Source organism: Pristiophorus japonicus, chromosome 10 (assembly GCF_044704955.1).
Source record: "Pristiophorus japonicus isolate sPriJap1 chromosome 10, sPriJap1.hap1, whole genome shotgun sequence".
In the NCBI taxonomy this organism is placed as follows: domain Eukaryota; kingdom Metazoa; phylum Chordata; class Chondrichthyes; family Pristiophoridae; genus Pristiophorus; species Pristiophorus japonicus.
This window is the reverse complement of record NC_091986.1, coordinates 168,936,117-168,963,648: the sequence shown is the minus strand read 5'-3', so window position 1 is coordinate 168,963,648 and position 27,532 is coordinate 168,936,117. Positions and strand designations below refer to the sequence as shown.

The 27,532-nt window shown below is 44.5% G+C and overlaps 1 protein-coding gene across 1 annotated transcript in view; it reads right to left on the bottom strand.

The window, feature by feature from the left end:
* The window catches only part of LOC139274849 (mesenteric estrogen-dependent adipogenesis protein-like), a 37,068-nt gene extending 18,567 nt beyond the window's left edge, over positions 1-18,501 (bottom strand). The window contains exon 1 of the mRNA XM_070891550.1: positions 18,178-18,501. Within this exon, the coding sequence (XP_070747651.1) occupies positions 18,178-18,410 (233 nt within the window). The 5' untranslated portion in view covers positions 18,411-18,501. The remainder of the gene's footprint in view (positions 1-18,177) is intronic.
* Positions 18,502-27,532: the final 9,031 nt, after the last annotated feature.

Below are 27,532 nucleotides of genomic sequence, written 5' to 3'. Positions count from 1 at the left end.
TATCACCCTCTCCTTCAAGCTTGCTGCCATCACCCTTTCCTCAAAAAGCCTCTTTTTTTCAACGACTGCACTATCTCCAACCTCCTGTCTTCTCTAATGTCCTCAAGTATATTGTCATCAGCCAGCTCTGTGCCCACCTCCCCCATCACTCTGTTCTAATTATTTTAGTCCAGCTTCTGCTCTGTGTACATCACTGAGATGGACTTGGTCAAAGTCACAAAGTATGTCCTCTGTGACTGCATCTCTCCTTATCCTTTGCGACCTCCCCACAGTATTCAACACAATTAACTGCTTCATCTGTTCCATTATCTCTCTGTGGCCCTTCTTCCTTCTACTCCTATCTCTTCTAATACAGCAGAGCACTCCCTGTGATAGCTTCTCCTGCTGCCTCCACAAAATCAGCTTGAGGTATCTTAAGGTTTCATCTTAGGCCGTTGTGTGTGTATGTATAATATGCTGACAAGACCCAGTTGTACACCTCCATCGTCACCCATGACTGCATGACCATCATAAGACCCGACTGTTTACCCAACATTAAGTTGTAGGCATGCAAGACCTTTCTTCATCTTAACTTCGATAAGATCAAAGACATTCCTACTAAAGGTTCATCTCTGATTCCATCCCTCTGTCCAGTTGCTCACTTAAGCTGAATCCAACAGTTTGCAACCTTGGTGTTCTGTTTGACTGAGCTGAACTTCAAACCCTGCATCCTAGGTACCACCAAGACCACCTATTTCCACCTCTGAATTAGCCACATCTGCCTCCACCTCATTCCCACTGCCATCAACATCTTTACCCACACCAGTGTCACTTCCAGACCGGAATAATCCAACTCATTGCTTGCCGCCTCCTGAATTCCACCCTACGTAAGCTACAACTCTGCCAAAACTCCATGCCTGCAGAAATCCCACACAAAATCCCACTCCTCTGTTACTCTTAAACAAAAGCAAAATACTGCGGATGCTGGAAAGTTGAAATAAACACAGAAAATGTTGGAAATACTCAGCAGTTCAGGCAGTGTCTGTGCAGAGGTTTAGGGTTAGAGGGTACCATCCCCTTTTGCTTTGATCCCTTCTGTCATTTAATCACTCCTACCTTCCACCCTATCACAGACCTTCCTTTTAGTGCTTTCCTCCCGTCCGTCCTTTCCTTGCCTCTGTACTCGCTTATAAACTGTTACACTCTACTTCTTCCAATTCTGGCAAAAGGTCGTTGACCTGAAACGTTAACTCTGTTTCTCTCTGCACAGATGCTGCCTGACTCACTGATTATTACCAATATTTTCTGTTTTTACCCTCGTTACTGCTGTTTTGCTCCACTGGCTCCTTACCCTACAAAGGCTCAAACTGAAAACCCTGGCCTTCAATTTCAAGTCACGCCACGAGTCCTACGAGCCAGTACGTGACCTCTGACATTGTGACTCTGGCCTCCTTTGCATTCATGCCCTTCCGCTCCACCATTGGTCCTTCAAGCATCTTGACTCCTCGCTCAGGAACCCCTCCACTTTGCTATCTCGCTTACCTCCTTCAAAACCCTCCCAAAAAATGTACCCTATTGAATGTGTCTTTGATCATCTCTCTCTCATTACTGCTCAGTGTCTGTTTTGTCTTCTTCCGTTTGACATTAATGGGATTATATAAACACATGTTGTTGTTTTGATCTCCATACTTCAGAAAGGATACAGAAAGGATTCAGAAAACAGTGACCTGATTGATCCCAGACCTTAGGCGACTAAGTTATGATGAAAGAGTCAAACAACTGATTTGAGAAAAGATGATTAAAGGAGACATTTGATACTGGTCTTAGAAACATAGAAACATAGAAACATAGAAAATAGGTGCAGGAGTAGGCCATTCGGCCCTTCTAGCCTGCACCGCCATTCAATGAGTTCATGGCTGAACATTCAACTTCAGTACCCCATTCCTGCTTTCTCGCCATACCCCTTGATCCCCCTAGCAGTAAGGACCTCATCTAACTCCTTTTTGAATATATTTAGTGAATTGGCCTCAACAACTTTCTGTGGTAGAGAATTCCACAGGTTCACCACTCTCTGGGTGAAGAAGTTCCTCCGCATCTCGGTCCTAAATGGCTTACCCCTTATCCTTAGACTGTGACCCCTGGTTCTGGACTTCCCCAACATTGGGAACATTCTTCCTGCATCTAACCTGTCTAACCCCGTCAGAATTTTATATGTTTCTATGAGGTCCCCTCTCATTCTTCTGAACTCCAGTGAATACAAGCCCAGTTGATCCAGTCTTTCTTGATAGGTCAGTCCCGCCATCCCGGGAATCAGTCTGGTGAACCTTCGCTGCACTCCCTCAATAGCAAGAATGTCCTTCCTCAGGTTAGGAGACCAAAACTGTACACAATACTCCAGGTGTGGCCTCACCAATGCCCTGTACAACTGTAGCAACACCTCCCTGCCCCTGTACTCAAATCCCCTTGCTATGAAGGCCAACATGCCATTTGCTTTCTTAACCGCCTGCTGCACCTGCATGCCAACCTTCAATGACTGATGTACCATGACACCCAGGTCTCTTTGCACCTCCCCTTTTCCTAATCTGTCACCATTCAGATAATAGTCTGTCTCTCTGTTTTTACCACCAAAGTGGATAACCTCACATTTATCCACATTATACTTCATCTGCCATGCATTTGCCCACTCACCTAACCTATCCAAGTCGCTCTGCAGCCTCACAGCATCCTCCTCGCAGCTCACACTGCCACCCAACTTAGTGTCATCCGCAAATTTGGAGATACTACATTTAATCCCCTCATCTAAATCATTAATGTACAGTGTAAACAGCTGGGGCCCCAGCACAGAACCTTGCGGTACCCCACTAGTCACTGCCTGCCATTCTGAAAAGTACCCATTTACTCCTACTCTTTGCTTCCTGTCTGACAACCAGTTCTCAATCCATGTCAGTACACTACCCCCAATCCCATGTGCTCTAACTTTGCACATCAATCTCTTGTGTGGGACCTTGTCGAACGCCTTCTGAAAGTCCAAATATACCACATCAACTGGTTCTCCCTTGTCCACTCTACTGGAAACATCCTCAAAAAATTCCAGAAGATTTGTCAAGCATGATTTCCCTTTCACAAATCCATGCTGACTTGGACCTATCATGTCACCTCTTTCCAAATGCACTGCTATGACATCCTTAATAATTGATTCCATCATTTTACCCACTACCGATGTCAGGCTGACCGGTCTATAATTCCCTGTTTTCTCTCTCCCTCCTTTTTTAAAAAGTGGGGTTACATTGGCTACCCTCCACTCCATAGGAACTGATCCAGAGTCAATGGAATGTTGGAAAATGACTGTCAACGCATCCACTATTTCCAAGGCCACCTCCTTAAGTACTCTGGGATGCAGTCCATCAGGCCCTGGGGATTTATCGGCCTTCAATCCCATCAATTTCCCCAACACAATTTCCCGGCTAATAAGGATTTCCCTCAGTTCCTCCTCCTTACTAGACCCCCCGACCCCTTTTATAACCGGAAGGTTGTTCGTGTCCTCCTTCGTGAATACCGAACCAAAGTACTTGTTCAATTGGTCCGCCATTTCTTTAAAATAAAGAGAGAGGTATAGATAAGGTTGAATTTTTTTTTTTTTTAATTAACTTTAACAATGAGCATGGAACTATAGGACACAAGTACAACATACAGAAGACTCAAATAAGGTTAGAGATTATCAAAGAAAACTTTGCTCAATGTGAATGGAAAGATAGGCTGTTTTATAATAATCGGGCATTATCAAAAATGTGACAGCTGAAGCATTACAAAAAGTAAGTGATACAGTGCGCAATGTATACAAGACTTTGAAAAAGGTCTTGTACTGTAAAAAGGGAAAATATGATGAGACTGAAAGGTGAGTTTGAAGTACTGTAGTGCTCTAATATATTATAACCAAGAGCTGAGACTGAAGCAAGATTCCATGGATTGTCACTTTTCCATTGTGATTAATCCAACAGCCTCTCCCTTCCTTACTCCCACCATTGTGTGTTTAGAGCTGCAGAACAACTACATATAATTTGCTTCAGTCATTCACAGAGCCAGGTAGTGGCAGAATTAAAAAATGCACCATTTTTCAACAAGACAGGGAGAATTTCCGAGGGGTTCTCCATCAGCCCGAAATTGATGGTCTTACCGCTCACTGATGCCAACATTCCTCTTGAAGTTTCGCCCTGTGCCACTTTCCATTTGGTGTGGAGTGGACGGGAGGGGAGAACCGCCGGCAACCGCCCGCTGACGTCAGCGGACGGCCGAGTGGCGCAACTGACCTCCTGCCCGCCGAGATGCCATATTGATGCGGGCGGGAGTCAGCGTCAGAACGAGTAAGGACCACTGGCTGGAGGCTGTTCTATCCCTGACGGTGAATATGAAGAACTGAAAAATAAAGTTTTTTTAAAAAAAACACAAATTTTATTTAATTTATTTATTTTTTTATTACAGTGACTTAACTGGATGGGGTCCCCTGAAGGTGTTCCGATGGGCTTTTCAGATCTTCGACCCTCCGTGGGCCCGTCTCCATCCTCGGCGGCAGTTGGGCGGCAAGCACCTTTGCCACGGAGATTGGGAGCTCCTGCTGGCTGCCGCCCAGATTGGCGACATTAGTCCCTTTTTTGCCAACTGCCGTCCTTTCAAGGACCTTTTTGATGAAAACCCTGCCCAAAGTACAGTCAGGTATCTCGCCGGCCATCGGTAGTCCTTTGGGCGGCACTTGGGTGGGCGGGGGCCTTCACTAATTTCAGCCCCCAAATCTCTTGTCGTAACTTTAGCGAGATATTGAATCATAGAATGGTTACAGCATGGAAGGCGGCCATTTAGCCCGTTGAGCCCGTGCCGACTCTCAGCTAGTCCCACTCCCCAGCCCTTTCCCCGTAGCCCTGCAACTTTCTTTTCCTTCAGATACTTATCCAACTCCCTTTGGAAAGATAAGATTGAGATTGCCTTCACCACCCTTTCAGGCAATGCATTCCAGAACCCAACCACTCATTGCGTAAAGAAGTTTTTACTTACATCGCCTTTGGTTTTTTGCCAATCACCTTAAATCTGTATTCTTTGGTTCTCGACCCTTCTGCCAATGGGAACAGTTTCTTTATCTACTCTGTCCAGACCCCTCGTGATTTTGAACATATGCACAGAAATTGAAACCCGGAATCATGTCATTCGGCCCCAATCAGTCCATGTTGATGCTTACCCTCTATGCAAGAAAATAGTCCTTATCATATCTTCAAACACTTTTCCTTCATCCACTTTTTGAATCGAATCTTGACTGTTGACATAGTTCCTGCTTCAACCACTAACTCTGGAAGTGAATTCCACAGCCTCATGTAGAAAGTTGATTCTCTTGCTTTCTGTTCCAAATCTCTTACATTTATACTTGTTTCTATGGTCCTTTGTTCTAGATCCCTCAACTACTGAAAACAGTCTGCTCCAACCAACTTATCCCAATCTTTCATCATTTTAAACACTTCCTTCATATCACCCCATAATCTGCATTGTTCTAATGAAAATGTTCAAGGCCTTCTTGTATTTCCTCACGTCAAGCAGCAGACATAGTGAATCTCATTTGTACTCTCTCTATAGCCTAATTATCCTTCCTCTGGGGAAGGATATTGAGGCTTTCGAGATACTGCCCATACTACTCTAACTGAGGTCTTCTTAAGGCTTATAGGCTCATCATTACCTCTTGGATTTTAGATTATGTACCTCTTGTTAAAACCTAGAATTTCATTCGTTGTTCTTATGGCCTGATTTAACTGATTTACTGCCTTTAATATCCTGTAGCCCCAAATCCCTCTGCACTTCCACAGCACCAAGGCTACTTCCGTTCAGAGTATAATTACTGTTATTTTTTTTTTTACAAAATGCATCACCTCAGACTTAATTACACTGAATTCCATCTACCACTTTTTAGCCCATTCCCCCAAATTATCAATATCCTTTTTCAGCTTAATTTGGTCGAAGAAAGATTAACTACATCTTCTATTTTGGTATCATCTTGAAATCTGGACACCACTCCATCTAGGTCTACATCGAGATCATTGATAAACATAGTGAACCTGAAGTGGTCCCAGAACCAAAACCACTATCCACTTCCAGCCACTGAAAAACTGCTCTCAACTCTATTCTCTGATTTCTCCCATTTAATCAATCAATCAGCAGAAATCTTGGAGAAATATTGTGAACATGATTTTTCTGGGGGTTTTGACAATCTTACTCCTACATTAGAAAAGAGAGAAAGACTTGCATTCATATATAGTGTTTTTCATGGCCAGCGGACATCTCAAAAGCGCTTTACAGCCAATGAAGTACTTTTGAAGTGTAGTCACGGTTATAATGTGGGAAACGCGGCAGCCAATTTGCTCACAGCAAGCTCCCACAAACAGCAATGTGATCATGGCTAGATAATCTGAGGTTTTTTTGTTGTGTTGATTAAGGGATAAATATTGGCAGGACACCTAAGTTAGGGGAGGAGATTGGGAAAACATTTACAGAAATTAATTGCGTATTGTTATGCATTTATCATAAAAATTCTATATACTATAAGATTCTTAAATCCTAAAGTGACATGTGAACTTTAACCTTTTAAATGTTATGAAAGAGGCCTCTGTCAGGTCTACCATTTATGAAAGATTGCAAATATTGTACAGCAATATCTGTTGCTCCAGGAAGAGAGGGGTGGGAACAATAATCTGTAGGAAGTAAACAATGGGAACACAGTGGCTAGCAATACAAAACACAGCAGAGCAATCTGGCATTTTTGGTGCATAGCCAAACTGGGTGGGAGTGGCGCAAATAGACACTGGACATAGTGGACGGGAAATTCCTCGGATCAGCACCTGCTTCACCGGTGCTACTTTGCCAGAAGTGTGACGGAAACGAGGTTTCTGCCGGACTTCTGGCAAAGGGATGCCGACGAAATGGGAGCAGATCCGAGGAATTTCCTGGCCAGTGAATTCTAAAGATGTAATTGGACTTCATATTAAAACTCAATAAGTGTAAGGGAGCAGAATTAAAATGGCTAAAGTGACACAATTGCTGAAGTATTCCGGCTTACCAGCTATATCTACATGAACATTAATTATACAAAAATACTGTTTCTTAGAAGGAAGGGGGTTCGCATGGGCTATGAATCTCTGAGGGTGGGCCGAGAACCTCTGATCTACATAATCTGTGACAGCAATAAGAAAGCAAACAAAATCTTATGGTGTATAGTCACAGGGATAGAAGTTAAATCCCAGGGCATTATAGTGAGCCCCTAGAGAGCACTGTTTAGTTACACCTAGATTAATGTGTTCAAACTGATCATTGTATTACAGTGATGATATCCTGGCTTTGGAGAAAATATTGAGTTGGGATACCAGGGAGGAGGGATCTGAGGTACAAAGAGAGACTAAAGAACCTGGAAATGTTTATGAAGGAAAACATGCAGGCTGTGGGGAAACATTTTCAAGATTCGAAGGGGCATATATTAATTGAACCCTAATAAATTATTTGGAAATAAGCACAAGACCTGTAACCAGTGGGCATGGGTTCAGACTCAGAATCGGGAAGGTAAACAGAGAGCTTAGATTTAAATATTTCACAAAGGGCAGCGAATATGTGAAGAAACTGCCTGGCAACCGGATAATGTTGCCAAATACAAGTGGCAGCTGAACCAGTTTTTTATTTTATTCATGAAGTGATTGGGGAGTATAAAAGATAAAATTAGTGTGGTGATAAAAAGAAAAGCTGCTAAAAATATGAAAAAAAACTAACAGAAAATACTGGAAATATACTGCAGGTCTGTCAGCATCTTGGATTACACTGAAAATGATAACCAAGCTTTTTTCTTTGCAGATGCTGACTGACCTAAACAAGTTATGGTATTTTTTGAACTTTGGGACTGGGTCGTGTTAGGTTTCAGCATCTTTACTAACCTTCATACTCCAGGTTATTTCGATTCACACCGTAGATCACTCTCGTGGGTGAGTGCCAATTTCCCATATCTGTGCGAGCGTCTATCCTAGCCTAGGGATCTAGGTACAGTTTCAATAATGTATCCAGGAAACAACAAACTATGTCTAGTAATTGCTTTTAGCTACTGGACATCCTACACTTCCAAAAGGATTCACGCCAATCTTCAAAAGCAATGGAGCATCGCATCAGACCTCATTTTAAGTTTTTAAAAATATAACAGTTATACAACATAGTTAGATATTTATAGAAGGCATCCTTCCACCTAATTCCTCAAATAGACAGAATAATAAACAGAATGAACTAAGCTATCCCTTTATAAATAGCACTGAAATAATACACAATGGGAGCTAAGTTACCTTGTGCCCCATTTGGGGCGTCCAATTTGAATTAAGTGACGGTTTCGCGCCTGGCGAGATGGGCAGTTAAATCTTGCTGAATTGGGCACTTAGAAAAAGAAGTTAACATCCCAAACAAGTCTTTCCCAAAGGGGCAATTTCGCCCCCAATGTTTCTTTACCTGGTAATTATTACTATTGTGCGAGCCTAATTAATGGCCCGGAATTTGCGATCAGCAGCAAAGCGAAGGTGTTTGCTGCTGACTCCGAAGTATGCTCCGCACAAGGTTCTCGAGATCCCTGTGTTGAGGACTTCGGGTTTTCTGACCTACAATTCAATTCACAGCACTTACTGGGGATCTTCTTGTTCGAACTGTTGTCATGTAAACAGGCTGTCTAAGCAGCCAACCAAAAAGCTGAATAATCACAGACAGCAAACAAGGAGTAAGCCCCTAAAATTCTACGGGGGAGAAATTCATGTCCACCACTAGAGTTGCTGATGTCACTCGGGGTAAGAACTGCTGAAAATGGACGCAGCATTACCCAAGAAAAATTTGCGATGGGGACTAAAGATTTTTAGCCCAGCACTAACTTACATTGTAACACCCACCTGGTGGCGTTAGTGCAGGCCTGGAAGTCAAAGTTCCCATCCTGAAGTAACATTCCAACTTCGAACAGTCTCGGGGAACAAAGCTATGGAGTTTGCAATGAATTGTGGGCAATTAAAAGAGCTATGAATTAAAGGGCCAATGCATTCAGAACTAAAAAATTTAAATGAAGTAAAAAAAAAAGTTTTCAGCCCCTGTTGCCTTTTTTTGTTAATTAAAAAGTCCAAATGGGTGTCTTCAGCACTTAAAGCTGAATTCCCTTCCGAACCTCAAAAATGGGAAAAGTGCTTCAGTACTGGCACAAATGGCTCAACAAGCCAGGGAAGGGGCACCCAGGGATCGCATGCAGCACTCCAGCTTTGCGTAGGGGGTCAACGCTGCAAGAGAGGTCCTCTACCCACAGGGGCCAGGAGGCCCTCCAGAAAGAACGATGTGGGACTTCAGCACCGAGGCAGTCACTGCCAACAGTGTCATCCCCACCACCTGCCTCTAGTGCCCAAAGATGCTTCATGACCTCACATCATTAGTCAAGGTCAATGAATGCATCTTCAAAAGGTCATCTCCTACCAACTGCACCATTAGCCTCACACTGCTCAATGCACACATGACTCCCCCTCAATCACTCACCTACTATCAATCTGTACCAATCGCGAGGCACATCTCACACCCTTGGAGGAGACAGTGCAGGCCATTCTTGGCATGGCTGAGCCCTTAGCTAGCGATGGGGCAGAAAGAATAGAAGATGCTGGCATCCTCATTATCCTCCTTCTGACATGCACCACCTGCTTTCCCGCCCTCTCCTCACCGCAACTCCACCCTTTGGACTTCATTTCACACACCCTGGAAATGCAGCCTGATAGCCAGTAGTTGGCCAAGAAGAGGGATAGGAGAGTGAAGAAGTAGCAGGAGACACACTAATTTGGCAGGGGGATGGGAACCAATGCAGGGAGATAGAGGGAAACAAAAAGGAGGCAAAAGCAAAAGACAGAAAGGAGATGAGGAAAAGTGGAGGGCAGAGAAACTCAAGGCAAAGAACAAAAAGGACCATTGTACAGCAAAATTCTAAAAGGACAGAGGGTGTTAAAAAATCAAGCCTAAAGGCTTTGTGTCTTAATGCAAGGAGTATCTGCAATAAGGTGGATGAATTAACTGTGCAAATAGATGTTAACAAATATGATGTGATTGGGATTACGGAGACGTGGCTCCAGGATGATCAGGGCTGGGAACTCAACATCCAGGGGTATTCAACATTTAGGAAGGATAGAATAAAAGGAAAAGGAGGTGGGGTAGCATTGCTGGTTAAGGAGGAGATTAAGGCAATAGTTAGGAAGGACATTAGCTTGGATGATGTGGAATCTATATGGGTAGAGCTACAGAACACCAAAGGGCAAAAAACATTAGTGGGAGTTGTGTACAGACCTCCAAACAGTAGTAGTGATGTTCGGGAGGGCATCAAACAGGAAATTAGGGGTGCATGTAATAAAGGTGCAGCAGTTATAATGGGTGACTTTAATATGCACATAGATTGGGCTAACCAAACTGGAAGCAATACAGTGGAGGAGGATTTCCTGGAGTGCATAAGGGATGGTTTTTTAGACCAATATGTCGAGGAACCAACTAGGGGGGAGGCCATCTTAGACTGGGTGTTATGTAATGAGAGAGGATTAATTAGCAATCGCGTTGTGCGAGGCCCCTTGGGGAAGAGTGACCATAATATGGTGGAATTCTGCATTAGGATGGAGAATGAAACAGTTAATTCAGAGACCATGGTCCAGAACTTAAAGAAGGCTAACTTTGAAGGTATGAGGCGTGAATTGGCTGGGATGGATTGGCGAATGATACTTAAGGGGTTGACTGTGGATGGGCAATGGCAGACATTTAGAGACCGCATGGATGAACTACAACAATTGTACATTCCTGTCTGGCATAAAAATAAAAAAGGGAAGGTGGCTCAACCGTGGCTATCAAGGGAAATCAGGGATAGTATTAAAGCCAAGGAAATGGCATACAAATTGGCCAGAAATAGCAGCGAACCTGGGGACTGGGAGAAATTTAGAACTCAGCAGAGGAGGACAAAGGGTTTGATTAGGGCAGGGAAAATGGAGTATGAGAAGAAGCTTGCAGGGAACATTAAGACGGATTGCAAAACTTTCTATAGATATGTAAAGAGAAAAAGGTTAGTAAAGACAAACGTAGGTCCCCTGCAGTCAGAATCAGGGGAAGTCATAATGGGGAACAAAGAAATGGCGGACCAATTGAACAAGTACTTTGGTTCGGTATTCACGAAGGAGGACACAAACAACCTTCCGGTTATAAAAAGGGGTCGGGGGGTCTAGTAAGGAGGAGGAACTGAGGGAAATCTTTATTAGCCGGGAAATTGTGTTGGGGAAATTGATGGGATTGAAGGCTGATAAATCCCCAGGGCCTGATGGACTGCATCCCAGAGTACTTAAGGAGGTGGCCTTGGAAATAGTGGATGCATTGACAGTAATTTTCCAACATTCCATTGACTCTGGATCAGTTCCTATAGAGTGGAGGGTAGCCAATGTAACCCCACTTTTTAAAAAAAGGAGGGAGAGAGAAAACAGGGAATTATAGACCGGTCAGCCTGACATCGGTAGTGGGTAAAATGATGGAATCAATTATTAAGGATGTCATAGCAGTGCATTTGGAAAGAGGTGACATGATAGGGCCAAGTCAACATGGATTTGTGAAAGGGAAATCATGCTTGACAAATCTTCTGGAATTTTTTGAGGATGTTTCCAGTAGAGTGGACAAGGGAGAACCAGTTGATGTGGTATATTTGGACTTTCAGAAGGCGTTCGACAAGGTCCCACACAAGAGATTGATGTGCAAAGTTAAAGCACATGGGATTGGGGGTAGTGTGCAGACATGGATTGAGAACTGGTTGTCAGACAGGAAGCAAAGATTAGGAGTAAATGGGTACTTTTCAGAATGGCAGGCAGTGACTAGTGGGGTACCGCAAGGTTCTGTGCTGGGGCCCCAGCTGTTTACACTGTACATTAATGATTTAGATGAGGGGATTAAATGTAGTATCTCCAAATTTGCGGATGACACTAAGTTGGGTGGCAGTGTGAGCTGCGAGGAGGATGCTGTGAGGCTGCAGAGCGACTTGGATAGGTTAGGTGAGTGGGCAAATGCATGGCAGATGAAGTATAATGTGGATAAATGTGAGGTTATCCACTTTGGTGGTAAAAACAGAGAGACAGACTATTATCTGAATGGTGACAGATTAGGAAAAGGGGAGGTGCAAAGAGACCTGGGTGTCGTGGTACATCAGTCATTGAAGGTTGGCATGCAGGTGCAGCAGGCGGTTAAGAAAGCAAATGGCATGTTGGCCTTCATAGCAAGGGGATTTGAGCACAGGGGCAGGGAGGTGTTGCTACAGTTGTACAGGGCATTGGTGAGGCCACACCTGGAGTATTGTGAACAGTTTTGGTCTCCTAACTTGAGGAAGGACATTCTTGTTATTGAGGGAGTGCAGCGAAGGTTCACCAGACTGATTCCCGGGATAGCGGGACTGGCCTATCAAGAAAGACTGGATCAACTGGGCTTGTATTCACTGGAGTTCAGAAGAATGAGAGGGGACCTCATAGAAACATTTAAAATTCTGACGGGGTTAGACAGGTTAGATGCAGGAAGAATGTTCCCAATGTTGGGGAAGTCCAGAACTAGAGGTCACAGTCTAAGGATAAGGGGTAAGCCATTTAGGACCGAGATGCGGAGGAACTTCTTCACCCAGAGAGTGGTGAACCTGTGGAATTCTCTACCACAGAAAGTTGTTGAGGCCAATTCACTAAATATATTCAAAAAGGAGTTAGATGAGGTCCTTACTACTCGGGGGATCAAGGGGTATAGCGAGAAAGCAGGAATGGGGTACTGAAGTTGAATGTTCAGCCATGAACTCATTGAATGGCGGTGCAGGCTAGAAGGGCTGAATGGCCTACTCTTGCACCTATTTTCTATGTTTCTATGTTTCTATCCATTGATTTGACACTCAAAGCCACCAGCTCCTCAAGGTCGACCAGCAAGGCAATCTGCAGCATCCCCCACTGAAAGGCAGCAACCTTCCACCAGCCATGCCGCAGCCACTGGGGTAACAGTGTGTGACATCAGCAGGGCAGACAAAGGCACACACAAGACAGCTACTAAGAGAATGCATCAGGGTGATGAGTTGATTTTTGATGTCACATTGGATGGATTGATGCTTCTTCCTTTTCGCATTCTTCCTCTTCTGCATCTTCTTCTTCCCTCTGCGAGCAGATGCTGTAAATCTGAAATGCCAGCACAAAATGCTGGAAATACTCAGCAGGTCAAGCAGCATCTTGACTGGAGACGTGAACTCGATTTCTCTGTTCACAGATGTTGCTTGACTTGCTGAGTATTTTCAGCATTTTGTGTCTTCTCAGAGGCGTTCCTTTACCATTTGTGGCCTTACAAGCATCCAGCAGGATTCCCTACACATTTAAAAAATGTTTAACATCTATTGCAGCAAGCTACTACTTCAGTAAAATAAAAAAATAAATTAAAAAAAAAAAGAGTCCAAAAGCTTAAATGCAAACTTACCTGAAAGATGTGTGTGTCCCACTGATAGCATCTCTGAGTCTGCTTGCCTAGTGTGTTTACCTGGTGTGCTTAGGGCCCAGAAGTGCTTAGGACCCAGTACGGGGCCCAGAAGAGCCGAGGGCCCAGGGGCAGCACGGACCTGCCCACACTGCGATGTGTGTGCGCACTAGGTCCGTGCAGCAGAGCAGGTCTCCCGTTGTCCTGGTTAATCCTTGCCACTGGATAAAGGCCTAGCTCTGTCAAGCCTGTGTGGTGACTGATGTGCAACGGTCACCACACATTAAAAAAATTCACTGCAGGCATCTTCCACCCCCTCAACTGGAGTTCAGGACTGGAATATTGGGTCCTTCATTGAAACATCTGTGAACTCTCGTGGAAGCAAGTCATCCTCTGAACTCAGCACTAGGGTCAAAGTTCGCCGTGGTGACGTTAAGTTGGCATCACCACTCCCTCATTTTTCTTTGCATGGCGATACTTCTTAATGGCAGCAGTCCTGGGAAAATGGAGCATGCCACGGGGCCCGCTGGTGAAAGAGCACGGCTGCTCTCTTTGCCATTTTTTTGCCGATAATGGGTGGTGTTAAGCCCTTGAATTTTTAACCGTAACTTTTAAAAATAGTTAGAGAGAGTAAAAGATTGGGGTTCTCACATGGGGAAAAGGCAGACTTGAAATAATGAATAAATAAACTTTGTTTAAAAAGTTTTGAAAAGTTTCTTAAAAATGTAAATTTTCATTAAAATGGACAAATTTTACACTGCACAAAATTAAAATTAGTTTTCCAGGCCCTTTACATTTGTTTAGCAGTCAATACGCTGTTAAAACCCAAGTTATACCTAATCATTTTGGGTCCAACTTTTAATGGTGAATTTAACAGTGGTACTACTGCGGAAGAGTTTATCATCAGTTTCAATGATTTACGTAATTTCACTGATTGCGTCCCCCACCCCACAGTGCCGACACAGCGCAGCCAGTTCCAGAGCGGTCAGTGGCAGATCGCAACTTCGGGACTTCTGAAATCGCCAAATCCCAAAGTTGCGGTCAGTTTCAAAGGCGGAATAACAGCGAACGCTGTCGGTTCTCAATCATCCCGCCCGCAAATTCCAGGCTCCTGTTCTTATCATTCAAACCAATTTCTCTTTCTTTCAAGAATTTCAAACTGATTGAACCAAACACACGCTTTGATGTAAACAGAACATTTTTCCTGGATTAAAAAGTGTTACTGGGACTTCTGGATTTTGAATATACCACCACTCAAAATTTAAAAACAAACTTTCAGGGGATGAAATTCAACATCGGCAGGGTGCAAAATGGGCGGTCACAGATCAATTGTACACCCCGTCTGATTTTCCTTTCCAGTGAACTCAATGGAATCAGAAACTTGCATAAAACAGTGTAACTGACAAAACTATTGACTTGCCGATGCAATTTAATGCAGGAAAATATCATGTGATTTGGCAAAGGGACGGTCATGTGGATTATGTGCTAAATGGCAATGTACTTGAGCTATCAGAGCAAGAGAGAGACCTTGGGGTTTTCATGGAAGGTCACTAAAACCATCAGCGCAATGTTCCCAGTTGGAGATGCATAGCAAAGGGCAACAAACACAGAATTCAATTTAAAAAAGGGCAAATTTGCCCCTCACCCCGATTGGGGGCGGTAACCTTCAGGGACCGGGACTTTTATTGCCTGGTCTGGAAGTCGCGCCCCCAACGTGGAATTGGGCCTACCGCTCCTCAAAGAAAGCGCAGCACTGTTTCTAGCATTCCCGGGGCGGTAGTGCAGCATTGACATGCTACAACGCCCCTCCCTTTGGATTAAAGAGGGCCACTGCGCACTCTGCATCGCCCTTTGGTAGCTGCCACTGGATCATCAGGGCAGCGCGAGACCAGGCCAGCAGCCCTGACGGAGTGCCAGGCTACACGATGGAGGCCCGGTCCACAATAGAGCCGCTATGGTTGGGCCGACCCAAGAGTTGACCAACAAATAAAGATGGTGGATTGGGGCACTGCAAGCCTCCCTTTTAAACATCACCATGGGAGTGGATGTCTGCCAGCTTCGCGACCCGCAATTTCGCCGCCTAAATCTATACTTGGCCCTGGTGAGACAATATCCGTATATATGTGATGGATGCAGGCTCTATTCAGCATCATGTTTGAAATATTTTTTCCCTGATAAACTTTAGCCAGATTGGCGCACTGGATTAGATCTATGGCTTCTAGGATTTTCTTGATCATTTGTCCTGTGAGCTTGTGGATAGAACTAAATAGGGGCACACATGAGTCCTGCCAGATGAATATTTCAGTTAGCTCTTCTTCAGGTCTGGGTTAGGAAACTATTCATTAAACAGCATCCATTTCCCACCTATTTAAAGTTATAGATATAATTCAGCGATTACTGTGCTGTTGAGAAAAAAAATTAGGATTTTCCCCAGACATTCGTTACTTCTGAAAAGTCTGCTTTTGTTCTGAAATATATGCTCCAGCTTTCACCGTGTCTTTAGTTAATTTGTTTTAACCATATTTCCATGGTACTATGATTAAACAGAACTCTGGAGACCACAATGTGCTCCAAGTAAAAAAACATCAAATGATTCAATTGCAGAGTTCTGATAGGATGGGAATAAGAATAATTTGAATATTTTTTTAAAACATTTTGGCTTCAGGATCCAAGTTTAAAAGTATCAGTGTAAGTTAAGCAATATCGTGCTGTTTAACTGCTAGTTTATTTCTGCTTCTATGTAAATTTATTTCTGGTAATAAAGCTGGTTTGTAGTCTAACCATAACTATAAGATTTGACAGCATTGTGTTTTTTCCAACTATTGAGGAGGATAGGAGCATATGGTCAGCAATCCACATGGAATTCTGGTGCAAAGAATTTGGCCAAAGGGTAATGGATAAATGTTACGCCATGTATAAAATTATAAGATTTAGATTATAGGTGTGGGTTTGTCTATGGAAGCTTTCTTTTGATGTGAGCTAATCCATTCACTCCATGCAAGAGTATTTGCTTCGGGAGACTCCCAAAGCAAACGCTCTACACGGAACTCCTACACGGCAAGCGAGCCCCAGGTAGGCAGAGGAAACATTTCAAGGACAGCCTGAAAGTCTCCTTGATAAGATGCAACATCTCCACCGACACCTGGGAGTCCCTGACCCAAGACCAGCCTAAGTGGAGGAAGAGCATCCGGGAGGGGGGGTTGACTCGAGTCTCGTTGCCGAGAGCATGCGACAGAGACTGTAATTCCTGTATTGTACTGTACAGTCACCTGAGAACTCACTTCACAGAGTACACAGAGTGGAAGCAAGTTTTCCTCGATTTCAAGGGACTGCCTATGATGATGATGTATATGTCTGCCTATGTAAGCCACCTTTTGATTGAGAACAAATAAGGAATATCAGGAGAGCGCCAAAATCGTAACACTGCACTTGTGTGTTCCATTATTAATCTCCTGAGAGCACATCGTACAAGAACAGCTATAGTCCAGTAGAACCTGAAGTTTCTCCATTTAGGATTATTACTTATGGTTATTCACCTCTCTTAGGACATTAAACAAATGAGGGAAGGTTGATGATTTTAAAGTCCACTGAAAGAAACTGGGCTGATGGACTGAAGGACCTTTTTAATTGTTCCTCACTGTGTATTTATTCTTAAGAATGGTCAACCAGTGCATTTTCCTTTAAATTCATGGAAACTTCAAACCTCTTGTGGTTCTGGTAATCAGCACAGGAGTATCTAAATTAATCAATGTCAGCGTAGCTCAGTTGGTAGCAATCTCGCCTCTGAATCAGAAGATAGTGGATTCCAGGACTTGAGCAAATATTCAAGGCTGATGCCTCAGTGCAGTAATAAGGGAGTACCACGTTGTTGGAGGTGCTGCACTGAAGATGAACAGTTAAAGCTAGGATCCAAGATTCAATCCGTTATTAAAAAAGGTACCAACGCCATATAAGAAGAGTGGCAAGTTCTCCGGATTAACATTCTTTCCTTCACCAATATAGATTAACTGGCTATTCATTACGTTTTGTGGAATCTTCCGGTGTGCAAAATTGGCTGCCACATTCGCCTACTTAACACTGACTGCACTGCAACATAATGTGTTATACGTGACGTGCTTTGGGACGCTTTTCTGAGAGATATGTTTATTTTCCATCAAATGGCTTATTTACTTTACCGATCACTAGCATAGCTGAAATGTGAATATTTTGTCATTTATAAACCATTACACCAAATGTATGAAACTAAACAACAGCTAACATTATTTAAGCCAATGGCTTAAAAAGGTTCAGAATGAAAAAAGCGTAGAAGCATTTCCGAAACTAAATCATTTCATTTAATAACCTGTTAATTCAGGGAGTTGGAATTCAACCCTTGTCAAAAAAAAAGGGGGGGGGAAAAAAGGGCCTTGTAAATGTCTGGAGTGTCACCCAGGTCGGGTGGCACCGTTTAATGTTTTATGTTTTGCAGGTGAACTCCAAAAAGAGTTTCAACCCTTGTCAATCACTCGTGTAGAAACAAATTTGCTGACTGACGCTTGCCTTGAATCCACCACCTATCTCTCCACCCCCCAAAAATGAATCCAGAGTATGGCCAGGTCTGGTGCCCTCAATAGACCCAGCCACGAGACACTACTCATGCAGTGGAGTTGTCCCCAAGTTAACACTTGCTGCGATTCTCACCTCTGGATGCAGTTGGTCAGGTTACACTGCTGCCCGTTCACTTTGACTTGTCCGTTGGAGATCACGTTGTATCCGGCTCCCGGTTCCTTGCTGACTTGAATGTTTTTCCCTACCAAATGGAATTGCGATCGCTGCAAGTTGAGCAGCAACTCGAGGGGCAGCACCGCGATCTCACAGTCCGTGGCAGAGGGAGAGACGGGCGGCAGAGGGGACCCGGGGCCAGCGGCAGACATCTCGCAGGCAGAATGAAGACGGGCTCGATTGCCGGTCACACAATAGATCCGAGGCTCGAAAACGTAACGCCTGCCGATGCAGGTGCGTTGTTACCTGCCAGGACTGGAATGGGCTCAAACTGAGCCTTATTCTACTTCCTAAAAGTGATATAAAGGCGAGGAATGCAAATGAGTCAACACTTGAGTCAAGAGTCAAGTTAAATATCCTTAACCGGGATTCACCCTTGAACAGCTGATGCCAGTAGAACCAGATCAAGCGGTTTCAATCTGGCTGACAGACAGGGTGTTTTAAGAACTGTCCCTTTTTGAGGTAGCTGCATTTTCTTGTGGGATAGGCAGGAAAAAATGCTGCAAAACTTATCCCCAGTAGTGTCTATGCTGGGATAGGTTGTGGGAGAAATGGGCATTGGAGGAGATCAACCTCAGTACAGCAGAAGTAAGCTTTAATCAATTGCAATTATTCGTTAATAAGCAAAAGGAAAACGAACCGGAATGGTTGCACAATCACTATTATGTCCGTTTTTTCGTCAAAGAATACCATAACAAGCCAAAACCAAGTGGGCTGGAGTTAGACTCAAAGCAACAAATACCAAAGAAAGATGGGAAATTCCAGTACTTTAGCTATTACTGACAACGAAAATTGCCACATTATCATTTTGAGGGGGAAAAAACGCCCATGAAACTGTTGAATACTTTCTTGGTCTCCCGCTTTCTGAAAAGATGCTTATTCTTTGCTGAAACAGAAAGCAGAGAATATACTCCCCAAATCTGATCCCATTCCCAGTGAGAATCTCAGCATTTGTTCAGCTACAATCAGAAGTCAGTTTTTGATGTGCTTTACTCTTCATTTTAACTCTTTAACTGGAAACGCCAGGCTAGATTTCAACTTTCTGCTCGGCGTAAAACTGGCGTTGCGCATCAACCGCCCATTATAAAAACTTCCTGAACCGCAAGTTGAAAAGATACCCCACTATGTTTAATAATGAATCAGCAGATTTCCTGCTCGTATTCAGTCAGAGGTGTTATAAGAACGAACTGTTACGTCAAGTTACCATGGACATTAACTTATAAACACTGGGCGTGGTTCTGGGAGTATTGGGAGAGTATGGTGCACTGCAATAAAAAGGGAGAGAACCATCATATCAGACCCAAACCACTTACTAAGCAACATGGATCAGGAAGTAAACCAGCAAGATTGAAAAGCGTTGAGAGGGAAGAGGGATGGACAAGGACCTTATGGAAATAATCATGTTCTGAAGGTGAGATGATGTATTTGAGTTCACAAAGTGACTTAAATTGGCACTTTAAGGTGCTATGCCATCCCTGACACATCTTTTTTGTTAGGAGAACGTTTTGAGAAAAAAAAACTATTGTATATAAGTACTGTAGATACATATGTATATTTAATACATAGGTATATGTTTGATAAATTATAAAAATGGATCTGGGTCAAGTAAAATAATCCATATAGTTAAATGTTGATTTTAACCTTGGAAACTATTTTCATCACAAAGGGTGTGAATTCATTAAAATAAATTCCTTTCTGATTACTAGAGCAGTTTGGCTGGTCCACATCTTAGTGCAAAGTGCACTGTATTTCTGTCACAAAGGGGCACATAAAGCTGGCTTGCAATTTCATACATTAATTTGGAATCCATCAAAGATGTTTTTCAAAAATAGTTGTCAGCTATTCAATGCTTTTTTTAAGTGCTGGTTTCACTGGTCTTCAGCTGTACCACACTGCACAGCAAAGAATACTTATAGAATGCAACCTCCTTTTCTCTTGTTTTTTGGAAACATAAGGGGAAGTTTTAACCCCCAAAACTGGTGGGCGGGTGACCGTCCTGCTCCTAGGAGACGGGCTCGCATTTACATTTTTAATGAGGCTGCGTGCCTCAGATCGTTTTCTCTGTTCCAGTTTTAATGCTGACGGGCCTCGAGAAGTCTGGCAGCTAAATAGGGGAGATAGTGCGTGAAGGTGGAGTTGAGGTAGAAGATCAGCTATGATCTTATTAAATGGCGGAGCAGGCTTGAAGGGCCGAATGGCTTACTCCTGCTCCTATTTCATATATTCTTATGTTCTAGAGAGAGATGTGGAACAGTTAAGTGGTTATCCAGCATTGCCTGTGGGCCACGAAGAGCAGGAATGTTTCCCCCCAGCTCACCAAGCAAACCACCCAGAGATTGGACTCCACCCCCCGCCCACTGCCATCCGATGCCCTCCCAATGTTCTTCCCGGGCCCCGGCGAACTTCTCCCCTCCACATCTAATCACTCCGGTTAACCGTGATCATCTGAAGCTGCGAAATGGATTTTAAAAATGGTAATCAGGTCCTGCCATTAAATTCGGCAAGTCCTAAGGGAATCCAATTCTTCCAGGTTTCCCTACTGTAAAACTGTCCCCTTGTTCCCTTCCCACCACCCCCAAAATATCAGGGCCATAGTAACAAAACAACTTCTCTTTTAATAACACGCTATCCTTTCAGTTATGTCTAGCCACTGACTCCACCCTCTCCCCAACTTCTATCTGAGTCTGAACCGGACTGTTCGCAACCTTGGTGTCATATTCGACCCTGAAATGAGATGTCGACCACATATCCATCAGCATAACTAAGACCGCCTATTTCCACCTCCATAACATCACCCGTCTCCGCCCTTGCAAAAGCTTATCCGCTGAAGAAACACTCATCCTTTGTTAACTCTAGACATGACTATTCCAACGCACTTCTGGCTGGCCTCCCACATTCTACCCTACGTAAACTAGAGGCGATTCAAAACTCGGCTGCCCACATCCTAACTCATACCAAGTCTCGCTCAACCATCACGCCTGTGCTCGCTGACCTACATTGGCTCCCAGTTATGCAAGCCTCGATTTCAAAATTTTCATCCTTGTTTTCAAACCCCTCCCTATCTCTGTAAACTCCTTCAGGCACCGCCCCCCCTCCCCCCACAAGATATCTGCGCCCCTCTAATTCTGCCCTCTTGAGCATCCCTAATTATAATCGCTCAACCATTGGTGGCTGTGCCTTCCGTTGCCTAGGCCCTAAGCTCTGAAATTCCCTGCCTAAACTTCTCTGTCTCTCTACCTCTTTTTCCAGCTTTAAGACGTTCCTTAAAACATAAGAAATAGGAACAGGAGTAAGCCATACGGCCCTTCTAGCCTGCTCCGCCATTCAATAATATCATGGCTGACTGATCATGGACTCAGCTCCACTTCCCCGCCCGCTCCCCATAACTCCTTATCCCCTTATCCTTTAAGAAACTGTCTGTTTCTGTCTTAAATGTATTCAATGTCCCAGCTTCCACAGCTCTCTGAGGCAGCGAATTCCACAGATTTACAACCCTCTGAGAGAAGAAATTTCTCCTCATCTCTGTTTTAAATGGCGGCCCCTTATTCTAAGATCATGCCCTCTAGTTCTAGTCTCCCCCTTCAGTGGAAACATCCTCTCTGCATCCACCTAGTCAAGCCCCCTCATAATCTTATACGTTTCGCTAAGATCAGCCCTCATTCTTCTGAATTCCATTGAGAAGAGGCCCAGCCTACTCAACCATTCCTCATAAGTCAACCCCCTCATCCCTGGAATCACCCTAGTGAACCTTCTCTGAACTGCCTCCAAAGCAAATATATCCTTTCGTAAATATGAAAACCAAAACTGCACACAGTATTCCAGGTGTGGCCTCACCTGTTATATATGTGGACTTGTATTTGCTCTGTACAGCCGACGGAGGGCTCGTCCCTGGAGTCTCAGGAGACCCATAATCCCTTGGGAGCACAGGTATTTAAGGAGGCTTTACAGGTTGTAGAGGCACTCTGGTGATCTGCAATAAAAGACTAAGGTCACACTTTACTTTGAGTTCACAGTGTTCAGTCTGACTCTTTCTCCATACACAACAAGTGGCGGCGACAAGATACTGATAGCAAACCCAAAGATGCAGAGAACAGTGGGCATCCTGGAGAAATTCTCGGAGGGAGATGATTGGGAAACTTTTGTGGAGCGACTCGATCATTACTTCGTGGCCACGAGTTAGATGGGGAAGAGAGCGCTGCCAAACGAAGGGTGATCTTCCTCACCGTCTATGGGGCACCAACGTATGGCCTCATGAAGAATTTGCTCACTCCAGCGAAACCCACGGAAAAATCATACCACAATTTGTGCACACTGGTCCGAGAGCATTTGAACCTGAAGGAAAGCGTTCTGATGGCGAGGTACCAGTTCTACACTTACAAAAGGTCTGAAGGCCAGGAAGTGGCGAGTTATATCGCCGAGCTAAGACGCCTGGATGACATTGCGAATTTGAAGGACATTTGGAGCACATGCTCAGAGACTTTTTCGTACTTGGTATTGGCCACGAAACCATACTTCGCAAACTTTTCACTGTAGAGATCCCAACCTTGAGTAAGGCCATAGCGATAGCCCAGGCATTCATTGCCACCAGTGACAATACGAAGCAAATCTCTCAGCACACAAGTGCTGCTACAAGTACTGTGAACAAACTGATGTTGTTTTCAAATTGTAACATTACACATATCTGCAGCTACACGTCCGCAGATGTTTCAGAGTCCACCATCAAGGGTGATGAATGCAAAGTCATTAACACCTTGTTGGCACTCTGGGGGTGATCATCGTTTCATTACTGCTGATTCAAAGAGTACATTTACAAGGGCTGTGGAACAATGGGACACCTCCAATGAATGTGCAGGCGAGCTGCAAAGCCTCTTAAACCTGCAAACCACCATGTTGCAGAGGAGGACAGATCCACAGAGGATCACGATGAACCAGAGCCTCAGATCAAGGAGGCAGAGATACATTGGGTGCACACATTCATCACAAATTGTCCCCCGATAATACTGAATGTTGAACTAAATGGACTCCCGGTGTCAATGCAGCTGGACATGGGTGCGAGCCAGTCCATCATGGGCAAAAAGACTTTTGAAAGGTTGTGGTGCAACAAGGCCTCAAGGCCAGTCTTAACTCCAATTCGCACAAAACTAAGAACTTACACTAAAGAACTGATTCCTGTAATCAGCAGTGCTACCGTAAAGGTCTCCCACGATGGAGCGGTGCACAAGCTACCACTCTGGGTGGTACTGGGCGATGGTCCCACGCTGCTCGGCAGGAGCTGGCTGGGAAAGATACGCTGGAACTGGGACGACGTTCGAGCACTATCGCCCACTGATGACACTTCATGTGCCCAGGTCTTAAACAAATTTCCTTTGCTGTTCAAACCAGGCATCGGGAAATTCCAAGGAGCAAAAATACAGGTCCACCTAATTCCAGGGGTACGACCCATCCATCACAAGGTGAGAGCAGTACCATACATGATGAGAGAAAGGGTAGAGATCGAGCTAAACTGGCTGAAACGAGAGGGCATCATTTCACCGATCAAGTTAAATGAGTGGGCCAGTCCTCAAGGAAGACTGCACCGTCAGAATCTCTGGTGATTACAAAGTATCTTATCAATCGTTTCTCCCTGCAGGACCAATACCCACTACCAAAGACCGACAACCTCTTTGCAACGCTAGCAGGAGGAAAGACGTTCATGAAGCTGGATCTGACTGCAGCCTACATGACGCAGGAACTGGAGGAATCATCGAAGGCCCTCACCTGCATCAACAGGCACAAAGGTCTTTTTGTTTATAACAGATGCCCGTTTGGAATCCAATCGGTGGCGGCGATATTCCAGAGAAACAAGGAAAGCTTACTGAAGTCGGTCCCACACATCATGGTCTTCCAGGACGACAACTTGGTCACAGGTTGGAACACAGTCGAGCATCTGCAGAACCTGGAGGAGGTTCTTACTCGGCTCAACCACATGGGGCTCAGGTTAAAACGCGCGAAGTGCATTTTCCTGGCGCCTGAAGTGGAGTTCCAGGGAAGGAGGATTGCGACGGACGGCATCAGGCCTACCAACACGAAGACGGAAGCAATCGAGAATGCACCGAGGCCACAGAATGTGACGGAGCTGCGGTCGTTTTTGGGACTCCTGAACTACTTTGATAACTTCTTACCGGATCTCAGCACACTGTTAGAACCACTGCATGTCTTGTTATGAAAAGGGGACGAATGGGTTTGGGGCAAAAGTCAAGAAAATGCCTTTGTAAAAGCGAGAAAATTGTTATGCTCAACAAATTGCTTGTGTTGTATGATGCATGTAAGCGTTTGATACTAGCATGTGATATGTCGTCATATGGCGTCAGGTGTATATTGCAACAAGCTAATGATTTCGAGAAACTGCAACCGGTTGCTTATGCATCCAGGAGTCTGTCTAAGGCTGAGAGAGCCTACAGCATGATTGGGAAAGAAGCGTTAGCGTGTGTCTATAGGGTAAAGAAAATGCATCAATATCTGTTTGGGCTAAAATTCGAATTGGAAACTGACCATAAGCCACTTATATCCCTGTTCTCTGAGAGTAATGGGATAAATAGCAATGGATCGGCCCACATCCAGAGATGGACTCTCACGTTGTCCACATACAACTACGCCATCCGCCACAGGCCAGGCACAGAAAACTGCACCGATGCTCTCAGTAGGCTGCCATTGTCCACCACGGGAATGGAAATGGCGCCGCCCGCAGATCTAGCCATGGTTATGAAAGCATTTGAGGGTGAGCAATCATCCGTCACTGCCCGGCAGATCAAAACCTGGATAAGCCAGGACCCCTTATTATCTCGAGTCAAAAGCTGTGTGCTTCACGGTAGCTGGTTCAGTGTCCCAGTGGAAATGCAGGAAGAGTTAAAGCCATTCCAGCGGCGCAAAGATGAAATGTCTATACAGGCAGACTGCCTCCTGTGGGACAATTGAGTAGTGGTCACCAAGAAGGGCAGAGACACCTTCATCAATGACCTCCACAGTACCCACCCAGGCATCGTAATGATGAAAGCGATAGCCAGATCCCTCGTGTGGTGGCCCGGTATCGATGCGGACTTAGAGTCCTACGTTCACAGATATAATACATGCTCACAGTTAAGCAATGTACCCAGGGAGGCGCCACTAAGTTTACGGTCTTGGCCCTCCAAACCGTGGTCTAGGGTACACGTCGACTATGCAGGCCCGTTCTTGGGTAAAATGTTCCTTGTGGTTGTAGACGCGTATTCCAAGTGGATTGAATGCGAGATAATGTTGGCTAGCACGTCCACTGCCACGACTGAAAGCCTGCGGGCCATTTTTGCCACACACGGCCTACCCGATGTTCTGGTGAGCGACAACGGGCCATATTTTACAAAAGCTGAGTTCAAAGAATTCATGACCCGTAACGGGATCAAACATGTCACATCTGACCCATTTAAACCAGTGTCCAATGGTCAGGCAGAGAGAGCAGTGCAAACCATCAAGCAAGGCTTGAAGAGGGTAACTGAAGGCTCACTACAGACTCGCCTATCCCGAGTCCTGTTTAGCTACCACACGAGACCCCACTCGCTCACTGGGATCCCACCTGCTGAACTGCTCATGAAAAGTGCACTTAAACAAGGCTCTCATTAGTTCACCCTGATTTACATGAACAGGTAGAGAGCAGGCTGCTTCAACAAAGTGCATACCATGATAGCACAAATGTGTCACGCGAGATTGAAATCAATTATCCTGTATTTGTATTGAATTATGGACAAGGTCCCCCAAGTTGCTTCCGGTTCACTGTTGTGGCCAAAGAGAGGAGCAGGGTGTTTCAGATCAAACTTTCAAATGGACTCATTCACCGGAAACACTTGGACCGAACCAAACTCAGATTCACGGACTATCCTGAGCAACCCTCCTTGGACCCTACCTTTTTTTGATCCCCCAACATACAGACTAGTGGCAACCGGCACCACGGCTGACCACAAAGCAGAACCCATCATCCACAGCAGCCCAGCAGGGCCCAACACACCAGACAGCCCAGCAAGGCCAGCTGCACAGCAGCCCAACAAATGATTCAACAACACCAGCTTTCACACTGAGACGATCAACCAGGGCAAGAAGGGCCCCAGATTGACTCGCATTGTAAATAGTTGCACTATTGACTTTGAGGGGGGAGTTATATATGTATACTTGTGTATATACTCTGTACAGCCACCAGAGGGCTCATCCCCTGGAGTCCCAAGGGATCCCATAATCCCTTAGGAGCACAGATATTTAAGGAGGCTTCACAGGTTGGGGAGGCATCCTGGAGACCTACAATAAAAGACGAAGGTCACACTTACTTTGAGCTCACAGTGTTCAGTCTGACTCTTTCTCCACACACAACATCACCAATACCTTATATAGCTGTAGCAAGACTTCCCTGCTGTTATACTCCATCCCTTTTGCAATAAAGGCCAAGATACTATTGGCCTTTCTGATCACTTGCTGTACCTGCATACTATCCTTTTGTGTTTCATGCACAAGTACCCTCAGGTCCCGTTGTACTGCGGCACTTTGCAATCTTTCTCCATTTAAATAATAACTTGCTCTTTGATTTTTTTTCTGCCCAATTGCATGACCTCACACTTTCCAACATTATACTCCATCTGCCAAATTTTTGCCCACTCACTTAGCCTGTCTACATTCTTTTGCAGATCTTTTGTGTCCTCCTCACACATTGCTTTTCCTCCCATCTTTGTATCATCAGCAAACTTGGCTACGTTACACTCGGTCCCTTCTTCCAATTCGTTAATATAGATTGTAAATAGTTGGGGTCCCAGCACTGATCCCTGCGGCACCCCACTAGTTACTGGTTGCCAACCAGAGAATGAACCATTTATCCTGACTCTCTCTGTTCTCTGTTAGTTAGCCAATCCTCTATCCATGCTAATATATTACCCCCAACCCCGTGAACTTTTATCTTGTGCAGTAACCTTTTATGTGGCACCTTGCCAAATGCCTTCTGGAAGTCCAAATACATCACATCCACTGGTTCCCCTCTATCCACCCTGTTCGTTACATCCTCAAAGAACTCCAGCAAATTTGTCATACATGACTTCCCCTTCATAAATCCATGCTGACTCTGCCTGACCGAATTTTGCTTTTCCAAACGTCCTGCTATTGCTTTGTCCAACTATTTACAATCTATATTAACGACTTGGAAGAAGGGACTGAGTGTAATGTATCCAAGTTTGCTCACGATACAAAGATGGGAGGAAAATTAACGTGTGAGGAGGACACAAATAAT